The sequence below is a fragment of the Babylonia areolata genome, chromosome 30, assembly GCF_041734735.1.
Source record: "Babylonia areolata isolate BAREFJ2019XMU chromosome 30, ASM4173473v1, whole genome shotgun sequence".
Classification (NCBI taxonomy): Eukaryota; Metazoa; Mollusca; class Gastropoda; order Neogastropoda; family Buccinidae; genus Babylonia; species Babylonia areolata.
The window spans coordinates 3,665,361-3,679,056 of NC_134905.1; the positions used below are offsets into that span (position 1 = coordinate 3,665,361).

Here is a 13,696-nt window from a genome sequence, read left to right on the forward strand (position 1 = left end):
AGTTTTTTTTTAGTTCGTTGACTGATTGAGAAAATCAGCTGTGAATGATATGTGTTTTGTGTTTTTGGTGGGGTGTTTGAGTGGGTTGTGGTGGAGGGTGTGTTTTAAAGATAGCTAGTGGATGGCTGTTTGAATCGTCTGAAATAGACAGGGCATAACGGTACATAAACAGACATAAATGTATAAATGAATATAAATAAACACACACACACACACACACACACACACACACTGGTATAATTCCTTATTGATTTAACATCCAGTTTGTTTGGTTAAATGCTTTGTACATCCACTGAGTGATGATGGTTTCCATGCCAAAACTCTGAATACATACATATATATACATACATATACATATATACATACATACATACTCATCGCACACGTTCATACACACTCATATTTTCATGCACACATGCATTGCCCGAAGGAAAAGTTTTTAAAAACATAAAGGGACATTATTCCCCAAGAATTATTATTAAAGAAAAGATACCGAATCCATCAGTTTGCTATAAAAGATCAATAGCCTCTACTTTCTTCCGTGTAAAACTTGATGCACTGAAGACAAAGTATAGTAGAAATGTTACATGCATCTGTGGTAAGCAGTTCAGCTTGCATCATTGTTTGTTTCACTGTCAGCAGTTACGTACCTTCTTGCCCAAGTGCATCCAAGAGAATAACTATTCTGCAGACGATTTTTGGAAAGTTATTTCTGACGAGGTTCTTATGGTTGAACTTTCACAGGTATTTGTTCATAGCCCTATTTCTACATTCCTTTAATGTGCTTCATAATTGCGTTAATGGTTTCTAATTATTGTTGTCACTATTGAATTATTACTGTTAAATGTAATTGCATGTTAGTTATGCATTTTCTGGTAGTTTTCTACCTTTTCTGTTTCCCGACCCCTACCCCCCCCTACCCCCCCTTTTTTTTTTCTCTTTTCTTTTTTTTTTTAATCGTCTAATATCACTCATAGTGAAAAGACACTAAACTAAAGAATGAACATGCATGCATGCGTGCACATGCTCAATGCACATGCTCACACATACACACACACACACACACACACACACACACACACACACACACACACATGTACATAGATATTTTTATGAGCAATATGCATTTATGTATCATACTCAGGAGATTAACACACTAGAAATGCAGCTCATGTTGATGGTTGCTGTTTTCAAATAAAACTGATTGAAGAATATGATTGTTATTTTTTTCATGAATCTGATTGCGTATGAATGTTACTTTGAATGAATCTGAGTGATATATAACATGATTTGAAAAAAATATGACTGTTACTTGAATGAATCTGACTGATTAAAGACTATGGTTGTTGATTTTGAATGAATCTGATATGGATGCAGTCAGTTCTCTCAATTGTGAAATTATTATTCTTTTAGAGAAATAATTTTCTTGGGGGGGGGGGTTTGTTGGTTTTTTTTGGCTGTTGTTGTTTGGGGGATATGTGCTTTAAGGTTTTGAATATACACACATGGAAGGAGAAAATGTCAAAATTATGGGATATTATTATTCTTAGAATAATGATCTGTGACATTTGTTTTTTTAATAAAGCACAAACAATGATTTTTGTGTTTTTTTTGTTTTTTTTGTTTTGTTTTTTTGTTCTGGGGTTCTGTTCTGTTGTAGAATTTACATTGTCTGATTTGGTTTGGTGTGTTAAAGGTTTAAGATCCCATAACCTTGAACTTTTTTGTATTTGTATTTCTTTCTATCACAACAGATTTCTCTGTGTGAAATTTGGGCTGCTGTCCCCAGGGAGAGCGCATCGCTACACTACAGCACCACCCATTTTTTTTGTATTTTTTCCTGCGTGCAGTTTTAATTGTTTTTCCTATCGAAGTGGATTTTTCTACAGAATTTTGCCAGGAACAACCCTTTTGTTGCCGTGGGTTCTTTTACGTGCGCTAAGTGCATGCTGCACACGGGACCTCGGTTTATCGTCTCATCCGAATGACTAGCGTCCAGACCACCACTCACGGTCTAGTGGAGGGGGAGAAGATATCGGCGGCTGAGCCGTGATTCAAACCAGCGTGCTCAGATTCTCTCGCTTCCTAGGCGGACGCGTTACCTCTCCGCCATCACTCCACTAGCCAAAAGGGAAGTGAATTTTATATCCTCAGCCAAAGCCAGGTACCCATTCAAACCTGGGCGGAGTGAGAAAAGTGAGAACAATCAGAGTGAAGCCCCTTTCCCACGGGCACAACACCATGCCGAAACAGGGCTTAACTCTCTCCATACGAACGGCGGAAGAGACGACGTTAACAGCGTTTCACCCCAATTACCATCACCAAAATATTGCAAGCGGAAGGCTCTTATACTGAAGACGTGAATGTTGACAAGGAATACAACGGAAGCTAAAGGTTGGGTCATTCAGACACCCACTGGACATCCGAGGGGTCTGTGTAGAGGAGAAGAGAGGACTGGCCGTACTGAGTGAGTTAATTTAATACCATCATAGGTGCAGGGTTTTCCACTTGCAGTATGACAGGTAATAATATCACTGTTGTAGGGGTTTTCACCTGCGATGGCACAGTTGGTTATGTCACTGGTATAAGGTTTTTCATCTTCAATGTAATGCAGTAGGTTGTGTCACAGGTGATATATAATTCACCAGCAACATGACAGATTCCCCCCCCACCCCCACCCCCCTCTCTCTCTCTCTCTCATAGAAGCTTAGTCATTATTTTATTGTGGATTAATGCAAAGCTATGTATGTTTGTAGTATAAAAAAAAATAAAGAAAGAAAGAAAGAAATAAAATAATAAAAATCCAAAGAAAATGCAAAAACTATGTAAGTAAATAATTCCACAAGCAGTGTAAAAACTTGTGACAACAAGAAAGATCTAGAAACAAATTTTGAGAGAAGTTTTCATTCACCAGCTCATCCAGAACTGTACCAATAAAGCACACATAACTCATTGACCACTGGAGAGTTCCGTGCTTACATGACTTGTAGAGGCATGTCACATGGTCTGTGCTCTCGAAGTTGATTGGCTGTCCCGACAGGTGCAATAGCCGAGTGGTTAAAGCGTTGGACTGTCAGTCTGAGGGTCCGGGGTTCGAATCACGGTGACGGGGCCTGGTGGGTAAAGGGTGGAGATTTTTACGATCTCACAGGTCAACATATGTGCAGACCTGCCAGTGCCTGAACCCCCTTCGTGTGTATATGCAAGCAGAAGATCAAATACGCAAGTTAAAGATCCTGTAATCCATGTCAGCGATCGGTGGGTTATGGAAACAAGAACATACCCAGCATGCACACCCCCGAAAACGGAGTATGGCTGCCTACATGGTGGGGTAAAAACGGTTGTACATGTAAAAGCCCACTCGTGTGCATACGAGTGAACGCAGAAGAAGAAGAAGAAGATTGGCTGTCCGGAATTTCAAGCAACAAAAGCGATCGAGAGAGGAAGAACGTGCAAAACAGCAGGCTACTTTTCTCAATTTTTTGCTCTTTTTTTTGTTTTGTTTGTGCATACGATGGTATTTCATTGATCAGAGTTTGGCTGCAACAATGGAGGCTATCAACTGAAGAAATGGAGGATAGCACATGTTTGCTGCTTTTGTGTATGTCAATCGCCTTCGGCATTGCTCGAATTTCAAGTGACAGTTAGATGTGCATGCGCAAGATCCAAATTAAGATGGTTCAATTAAAAGAACATCACTTTACTTACATCGATTATGACACACAACTAAATTGGTAGTATACACTTGAGGTATAATCAAAACACAGCATGTCTATATATAGTGGACTTCTTATTTCAAGTGCCATTCTGTTGCAGCTGACAAGGTGCAATGAAGAGCAACAAGTTTATGACAGAATGGAGATACATGACATACGATTATTGCATGATCATCATCTTTCAATACAACATTTTGAAGAGAAGTTTTTTTTAAGATTATGTAGTGATCTCATTCAGACATTTATACACTTTTTAATGGTCATGTCACGTTATAACAGTTTAGTTAATTAAAGAGAAATGCTAACTGGGAAAATTTGTTCCTAAAAAAAATGTCCAGTATTGTGGAAGCTTTGATGATGAAAGCTCAAGGCAAATTTTAACCTGGCCTGAAAGATACCCATGCTGTTTCAAAGCACAAAGAAGGGACTGATGAATGTATCAGCAGTTTTAACTTTGACACAACGACACGAATATTTACTAATCTAGTAAAGGGCAATGATTTTACAGTTGGTGGTGTTTAGCCAAAGGTTTCAAAGATCACTTCCGGTTTAGAAAGCGAAAATGGCAGTAAAACGTCCAAAGATTACGCACGTTGTATTTGACGTTGATGGTCTGTTATTGGGTAAGTAAATTATAAAAAAGCATAATCTTTCTCCTGCTTTGTTATGGATATATATATGTATATATACTTTGAAAACTCAGCAGACTGACACAGTTTACCAGTTATAATTGTATCACTGTCAGTGGACGAAGTCAGTTCAGTCACTCAAGGAGGCGTCACTGCGTTCAGACAAATCCATAAACGCTACACCACATCTGCAAAGCAGGTGCCAAACCAGCAGCGTAACCCAACGCGTTTAGTCAGGCCTTGAGAAGAAAAAAAAAGTGCAAAATCGATTGTACGCAGTCAGCTCAGATCAACTGGTGATGTTGGCGGTTTTCTGTGATTAGGCCTGTGATGTTCTGAGTGTTAGAATTACAGCAGTAATGCTTTTTGCGTCATTGTGTGGGTTGTTTTTTTTTAATGGAAATTTGGCATGCTAAGGTAGGACTTACCATTCAAAGGAGTCGTGAGTAAAATCACCTTCACTCCGTTTCCTCCCTGGAAGTTCAGATTTCCCACACACTTGCACACTTTACGTCATTGATCTGAAAATAGATAGATCTAAATTTAAAAAAATTTTTTTTTAACATCACTGACTTTTTGTGCTTGAATATTTTTGTTCTTTTCAATACTTTTTTGTGTGGTTAAGTCCAAGTTTAACATCCTCGATCATTGCACCTATTTTACCGACAATTTTAAATTTGTGCATGTATGAAACGATATTACCATTAGTAGATGTTGTAACCCATTTTTAGGGGGATTTGAACTCATATCTTGTATGTTATTTTGCTCAATTTTGATGCTGACTCAATCACTAAACTAACATGCCACCGACTTGCTTTTCCATCTTTCGCATCACATACCATGGAGACATAACCAATAGCTGCAATGATTAATTATTTTAACCAGCCTCCGTGGCGAAGTGGTTAGTGTTGCGGACTGACGGCTGGGAGGACACAGGTTTGAATCCCAGCGGAGGTGAGTTTTTCAGCCCGTGGCCGGCTCCTACCCAGAGTTGAGTTTGCTGTGGGCTTAAATGGGGAGACTGGGACCACACAGTCGAGTGTCATCCACTTCAAGGATGCGTCTTTGGGTGTGTTGCTCTAAATATCTGACCAACACTGGAAGTATCTGTATCTCTCGGGCCTGGTTAATGCTGGGATATCATTATGACAGGAAGCGTAGAGTGCAGCCTTGTCACGCCGTCCCAAACCAAAATGGACCTCCATAGCAACATTGTCATTGTTATCGTCATTCTCCTCCTCCTTCATCATCATCAATATAAACAAAACAGTCTCAAAGTCTGTGGCCTTTCATACCCTGCTCTCATGGTGACCTCAGTTTCCATACCCCTCCACTTCTGTGCTTGGGTTGAGTCCTGTCAATGTCTTTGGTGTCGGCAGATTCATGGGGGGCTGTTGTTTGAGGGACGTGGTGGCGGCCTCCACTCTAGGAGGGACGCTCACTCAGTCTGGCTCCGTGACTAAGCCATTATTGTCGTTAGTAGGGGGCTTAGTAGGTGGTGTCCTATGTACGTTAAATCACAACAGGCACCACTGAACACCACCGAAGTGACTCAGCAGCAGTGCAAGGTCTCCTCTGGTGTGTGGCCTCCTGGCGACCTAACATCGATGGTTCCCTGTGGACTGCCAACGCTGGAACTGTGACAGACGAACCCGGGTGTGGCCGTGTATGGGCGAATCTAAATGAGCGGCGTGGGAGTAATGCCACTGAAACGTTGCAGACGATGGGGCAGCAGAGAAAAAAACCCAAAAAAATCCAAGTCAGTCATTGACTCCATGTTTGTAAAGTGCTTAGAGCTTGGTCTCCAACTGAGGTTAGGCGCTGTATAAGTATCCACATCATCATCATCATCATCATCATCATCGTCATCATCATTATCATTGTCCAACTTGTGTGCATGTATTTTGTGGACAGACTCAGAAAGCATCTACACCAAAGTGTTTACGGAAATATGTGCGGAGTACGACAAACAGTACACATGGGAGGTGAAGGTCAAACAGATGGGACAGTCGGAGATCAACGCCTTCAAAGTCCTCCTTGGTCAGGGATGCATTTTGTTTGGCATTTATGGATCTTTATTCATGTGTGTGTGTCTTTTATGTGTGAATGTTAAGAGTGCAGGAAATGTTAATGGGGTGTGTGGGTATGTATGTGTACGTGTGAATCAGTGTGTGTGTGTGTGTTTGTGTGTGTGGAGGGGGTGAGGGGGGGGATGATAATGGGATGTTTGGGTATGTATGTGTGCGTGTGAATCAGTGTTGAGTGTGTGTGTGTGTTTTGTGAGATATTTCTGCATAAGAGTCAATGGGATCACATTTTCCTCACAAAACTGAAGTTGTCTTTCATTAATGACTGTGCATTACAATTTATCGTCTATATCCGGAAGAGAAATTCCTCTATAATTTTCAGAGAAGTAAGTGTGCCTGTGTCCGTGTGTGTGTGTGTGTGTGTGCATGTCCTGATGTGTGTATGTGAATCTTCTTCTTCTTCTTCTTCTTCTGCGTTCGTGGGCTGCAACTCCCACGTTCACTCGTATGTACACGAGTGGGCTTTTACGTGTATGACCGTTTTTTTACCCCGCCATGTAGGCAGCCATACTCCGTTTTTGGGGGGTAGTATGTGAATCAGTCCACGTGCTTTGATGCCTGAAATGTACAGCTGTGGCTGTGTGATGATTGCGTTCCGTCAGAAATGCTGCAGCTGCCGCTGACGGTGGAGGAGTTCAAGCAGAAATGTGATGCGAAGCTGAAGGTCCAGTTGCCTTCTGCTCTGCTGTTGCCTGGTGAGTGATGCTGATAGGTATGTAGCTGTATGTCAGTGATATTAGAATCTCTCTCTATATATCTCTCTCTGTCGTCAAGACATGAGTCTACTCTGTGTAACTTGGCCGTTTATATATATATATATATGAGGCATTGAAGAGATTGAGAATAGTTACGACGTGAATGTTGTTGAACATCTGTGTTAGATATTTTTTGGTTGGTTTGTGTTGAAGATGCATAGTGTGTCATGCAAAATCTTATTTATCTTTCTTTAATGTCACCCCCTTCAGTAAGGGGCTTTGGCCTTTATCTGAATAAAAAAAATCGTTATTGTTAAATCGTTATCGTTATCGTTATTTCTCTGTCTCTGTCTGTCTGTCTGTCTGTCTCTCTCTCTCTCTCTCTCTCTCTCACAGATCGTTTGAAAAAGACATAGTTTCATGACTTGTCAAGTAGAACACACCTTTGTTTGTGTAAGCATATAGTAAGATTTTACCCTTGTGTAGATTTATTTTTTACAAAATTTATATGTCATCATCCCTTCAGATGGGGCCGTTGCCTTCTCTCTCTGTCTCTCTCTCTCTCTGTCTCTCTCTCTCTCTCTCTCTGTCTCTCTCTGTCTCTGTCTCTCTCTGTCTCTCTCTCTCTCTCTCTCTCTCTCTCTCTCTCTCACACACACACACACACACACATACACACCAATTCATTTTCTTATTTTTATCCCCTTCTTTTTTCTTTTTTTTTTTCTTTTTTTAAAATTTATTTATTTATTTATTTTTTAATTCTTCTTTCTTCTTCTTCTTCTGCATTCACTCGTATGCACACGAGTGGGCTTTTACGTGTATGACCGTTTTTACCCTGCCAAGTTAGGCAGCCATACTCCGTTTTCGGGGGTGTGCATGCTGGGTATGTTCTTGTTTCCATAACCCACCGAACACTGACATGGATTACAGGATCTTTAACGTGCGTATTTGATCTTTGCATATACACACGAAGGGGGTTCAGGCACTAGCAGGTCTGCACATATGTTGACCTGGGAGATCGTAAAAAAATCTCCACCCTTTACCCACCAGGCGCCGTCACCGTGATTCGAACCCGGGACCCTCAGATTGACAGTCCAACGCTATAACCACTCGGCTATTGCGCCCGTCTTTTTTTTTTTTTTAATTCCTTTTTTTTTCTTTTTTTTTTTTCACTGTGGAATCTGCAGGTGCGGAGAAGCTCGTCAGACACCTGCACAAACACGGGGTGCCCATGGCGCTGGCGTCCGGCTCCAACAGCCACAGCTTCGAACTCAAGACCCGGAACCACCGGGACCTGTTCTCGCTGTTCGGGCACACCGTGCTGAGCAGCAGTGACCCCGAGGTCAAGCACGGCAAACCGGCGCCGGACTGCTTCCTGGTGGCGGCTGCGAGGTTCGACCCCCCGCCGAAACCTGAAAATGTGAGGGATGTTTTTTTTTAGTTTTTTTTTTTTTAGCTGTTTGTTGTTGAAGGAGGAAGGTGGCAGAATGGTTAAGACGCTCAGCCACATGGCTATTCCACCCGTTGTACACACATGTTAGATTCAAACCTACGACCCTCAGATTGAAAGTCCAACGCTTTAACCACTTGGCTATTACGCCTGTTGTACACACACGTTACCTTTTCCCCGCTGTACACACATGTTAGATTCGAACCTGCAACCCCGAAATTGAAAGTCCAACGCTTTAACCACTTGGCTATTACGCCTGTTATACACACACGTTACCTTTTCTCCGCTGTACACACATGTTAGATTCGAACCTGCAACCCCGAAATTGAAAGTCCAACGCTTTAACCACTTGGCTATTACGCCTGTTATACACACAGGTTACCTTTTCCCCGCTGTACACACATGTTAGATTCGAACCTGCAACCCCGAAATTGAAAGTCCAACGCTTTAACCACTTGGCTGTTACGCCTGTTATACACACACGTTACCTTTTCCGCGCTGTACACACATGTTAGATTCGAACCTGCAACCCCGAAATTGAAAGTCCAACGCTGTAACCACTCGGCTTTTGCACCCGTGGTACACACATGTTAGATTCGTAACCACGACCCTCAGATTGAAAGTCCAACGCTTTAACCACTTGGCTATTACGCCTGTTGTACACACACGTTACCTTTTCCCCGCTGTACACACATGTTAGATTCGAACCTGCAACCCCGAAATTGAAAGTCCAACGCTTTAACCACTTGGCTATTACGCCTGTTATACACACACGTTACCTTTTCTCCGCTGTACACACATGTTAGATTCGAACCTGCAACCCCGAAATTGAAAGTCCAACGCTTTAACCACTTGGCTATTACGCCTGTTATACACACACGTTACCTTTTCCCCCTCAGGTGTTGGTGTTTGAGGACGCCCCCAACGGCGTGGAGGCCGGTCACGCGGCAGGCATGCAGGTGGTCTGGGTACCAGACCCTCGCGCCGACCGCTCCGTCCTGGCCGACAAAGCGACGGTCATTCTGGATTCCCTGGTCGACTTCAAGCCTGAGGAGTTTAGCCTGCCCCCCTACGATTCTTAGTTTGAAGACTGTATAAGTTCCTTGTCGGGCTGCTGACTCCGGGACTGCAACAGACGAACTCACTGGTGTGGTTGTTAATTATTGGGGACTTGGAATGAGCTTCCATCACAGCTGACAAAATCAGACTTGGCAGTACATACACCCATGCCTCTTTCCAGCTCAGTCAGGAACCTCGGCGTTGTCCTTGACAACACACTGTCCATGCAAAAATTTATCAGCCAGACATGTCAGTCCTGCTACTGTCAACTGCGACGCATCAGTTCCATTCGGAAATATCTGTCCACCCATATAACATCTAGACTTGTCGTTTTTCTTATTCTCTCTCGCCTTGACTACTGTAACTCCCTATTGTCTGGTTTGCCTGCTTCATCCATTCAGTCCCTTCAGCGCATACAAAACTCTGCTGCCCGACTCGTCCTCAGAAAGAAAAGATCTGAGCACATCACTCCCATTTTGTAACATCTCCATTGGCTCCCTGTCTCACACAGAATAAAGTACAAGATCAGCACTCTATGTTATAAATGTATTCACGAATCTGCCCCTTTCTATCTTTGTGGCTGCCTTCACCTCTACACTCCATCTCGCTCTCTACGATCGGCTTCGGATTGATCCACTCTGTTTACGCATACCCAGATTCAAACACTCCACTGTTGGACACCGTTCTTTCTCTGTCTCTGGACCCTGTATTTAGAATGAACTTCCTCTTTCACTTTGTCAGGTCTCCACACTCAGCTCTTTTCAAGTCTGGCCTTGAAACCCACCTCTTCTCAAGTTATGCATGCATGTGAATGACTGGTGTGAAAGCGCTTAGATTTGTCTCTGCACAAGATTCAGTGCTGTATAAATACCATCATTATTATTATGAGCTGGTGTGGGAATAATGATGCCTCTAAAATGGTGCAAATGATGGGACAGCAAAAAGAAAAGACAGAAAAAAATCTTTGTTGAAGACCACAAGAACAGGAGGAGATTGTGTGGGTGTGTAGTGGGTGGTGGTGGTGGTGTTTGGAGGGGTGGGAGGTGGTGTTTGGTCTGGATAATTGAGAAACTGTGACATGAATATGTGGGTTTTTTTCACGGTAGGGTGTTATAGGTCTGAATGATTGGGAAACTGTGATATGAATATGATTTTTGTAGGGTGTTATAGGTCTCAATGATGGAGAAACTGTGATATGAATAATTATGGTTTTTGTTGGGTGTTATAGATCTGATTGATTTAGAAACTGTGAATGGTTATGGGTTGTTTTTTTTTAGGGTGTTATAGGTCTGATTGATTTAGAAACTGTGATATGAATGTGGTTTTTGTAGCGTGTTATAGGTCTGAATGATTGAGAAACTGTGATATGAATGTGGTTTTTGTAGGGTGTTATAAGTCTGATTGATTCAGAAACTGTGATATAAATGTGGTTTTTTGTAGGGTGTTATAGGTCTGATTGATTTAGAAACTGTGATATGAATGTGGTTTTTGTAGGGTGTTATAGGTCTGATTGATTGAGAAACTGTGATATGAATGTGGTTTTTTGTAGGGTGTTATAGGTCTGATTGATTTAGAAACTGTGATATGAATGTGGTTTTTGTAGGGTGTTATAGGTCTGATTGATTTAGAAACTGTGATATGAATGTGGTTTTTATCGGGTGTTATAGGTCTGAATGATTAAGAAACTGTGATATGAATGTGGTTTTTGTAGGGTGTTTTAGGTTCGGTTGATTTAGAAACTGTGATATGGATGTGGTTTTTGTAGGGTGTTATAGGTCTGATTGATTGAGAAACTGTGATATGAATGTGGTTTTTGTAGGGTGTTATAGGTCTGAATGATTGAGAAACTGTGATATGAATGTGGTTTTTGTAGGGTGTTATAGGTCTGAATGATTGAGAAACTGTGATATGAATGTGGTTTTTGTAGGGTGTTATAGGTCTGATTGATTTAGAAACTGTGATATGAATGTGGTTTTTTGTAGGGTGTTATAGGTTTGATTGATTTAGAAACTGTGATATGAATGATTATGGGTTTTGTTGGATGTTATAGGTTTGGTTGATTTAGAAACTGTGGTATGAATAGTTATGGATTTTATAGGGTGTTATAGGTTTGATTGATTTAGAAACTGTGATATGAATAATTATAGGTTTTGATGGATGTTATAGGTCTGAATGATTTAGAAACTGATATATGAATGTGGTTATTTTGTTTTTGTAGGGTGTTATAGGTCTGAATGATTTAGAAACTGTGATATGAATGTGGTTTTTGTAGGGTGTTATAAGTCTGAATGATTTAGAAACTGTGATATGAATGTGGTTTTTGTAGGGTGTTATAGGTCTGAATGATTTAGAAACTGTGATATGAATGTGGTTTTTGTAGGGTGTTATAGGTCTGAATGATTTAGAAACTGTGATATGAATGTGGTTATTTTGTTTTTGTAGGGTGTTACAGGTCTGAATGATTTAGAAACTGTGATATGAATGTGGTTTTTTGTAGGGTTGTATAGGTCTGAATGATTTAGAAACTGTGATATGAATGTGGTTTTTGTAGGGTGTTATAGATCAGAATGATTTAGAAACTGTGATATGAATGTGGTTTTTGTAGGGTGTTACAGGTCTGAATGATTTAGAAACTGTGATATGAATATGGTTTTGTAGGATGATGGAGCATACATGTATAGATGTGATTGAATGAACGGACAATATAGGAAATCTGTATCTACAAAGATTTATAACTCCTAATTAATTTGACATTGTTTTGTGCGGTCCAATGTTTAGTACCTGTCACTGATGGTGGTTCCTGTTTGTGCCACACCTATGAATCATTTTGTTGAGTCTACCTCCTATATTCTCTGCACTACCCAATGTCTTGTTTCATAATTGTTCCCAGGTGAAGCCGGGTATTGGAGCATCATTCTTATATAAATTCACACACATACACACACGTGCACACGCATGCACACACACAGAGACACATGCATGCACACACACATGCACGTGTGCACACATACACACACACACACACTTTCACACACACACACACGCACACGCACACACACACACACTCATATACATACATACACATGCAGTGTATTTTGTAGACCTGCTAAGTTTTGAGGACAAATGGAATCTGATTCTGATTCACAAACACATGCACACGCTCTCTCTCTCTCTCTCTCTGTCTCTCTCTCTTTCTCTCTCTCTCTCTCCATCTCTCTCTCTCCCTCCCCCCCTCTCTCTCCCTCTCTCTCTCTCTCTCCCTCTCTCTCCCTCCCTCCCCCTCTCTCTCTCTCTCTCCCTCCCTCTCTCCCTCCCTCCCTCCCTCTGTCTCTGTCTCTGTCTGTCTCTCTCTCTCTCTCTCTCTCTCTGTGTCTCTCTCTCATTGATACAAAGACACATGCAGATATTTCTCAGGGACTGTATGCATTTATACATTAATATTACATGGTGCAGAAAATTAATGCACTACAAATGCAGCTCATGTTAATGATAACTGATTTGAAAAAAAAAAGGACTCAGGAATACTGTTATTATTATTCGTGAATCTTGTTATGTATGATTGTTATTTTGAATGAGTCTGATTGATTTAAGATAATATATTTGAATGAATCTGATAGATAAGAATGTGGTTGTTAATTCTGAATGATCCTGGGGGGAAAAAATGCTATTTTCTGTTGTTGTTTGTTTGTTTTACTTGTTAGGGTTGAATATACATATGTTGAAGGAGAAATGTCAAAATATGGGATGTAATCATTTTGGAAATAATTATGTCAGTGACACATGTTCATCAATAAAGCACACAAACAATGATTTCTGGTTTTGCAGTTGTGTTTTGTTGTGCAGTTTGCGTTGTCTGAGTGATGTGGTGCCCTCCCCCTAAACAGATTTCACAGAAAATATACAGAGAAATTCACAAACCGGTCGATAGGAACTTGTTAGAAATCTGACCTATGAAGAAAAACGGAATTAACTCACTCAGTACGGCCAGTCCTCTCTTCTCCTCTACACAGACCCCTCGGATGTCCAGTGGGTATCTGAATGACCCAACCTTTAGCTT

At 41.1% G+C, this 13,696-nt stretch overlaps 1 protein-coding gene across 1 annotated transcript; it reads left to right on the forward strand.

The window, feature by feature from the left end:
* Positions 1 to 6,258: 6,258 nt before the first annotated feature.
* On the forward strand, positions 6,259 to 10,221 carry LOC143275584 (pseudouridine-5'-phosphatase-like; the record flags this gene model as incomplete). The annotated part of the gene is made up of 4 exons (XM_076579787.1): positions 6,259 to 6,385; positions 7,035 to 7,127; positions 8,318 to 8,550; positions 9,480 to 10,221. Coding segments are annotated over 4 exons (636 nt in total), but the record flags the coding sequence as incomplete, so codon positions are not given.
* Between the last annotated feature and the right edge of the window lie 3,475 nt (positions 10,222 to 13,696).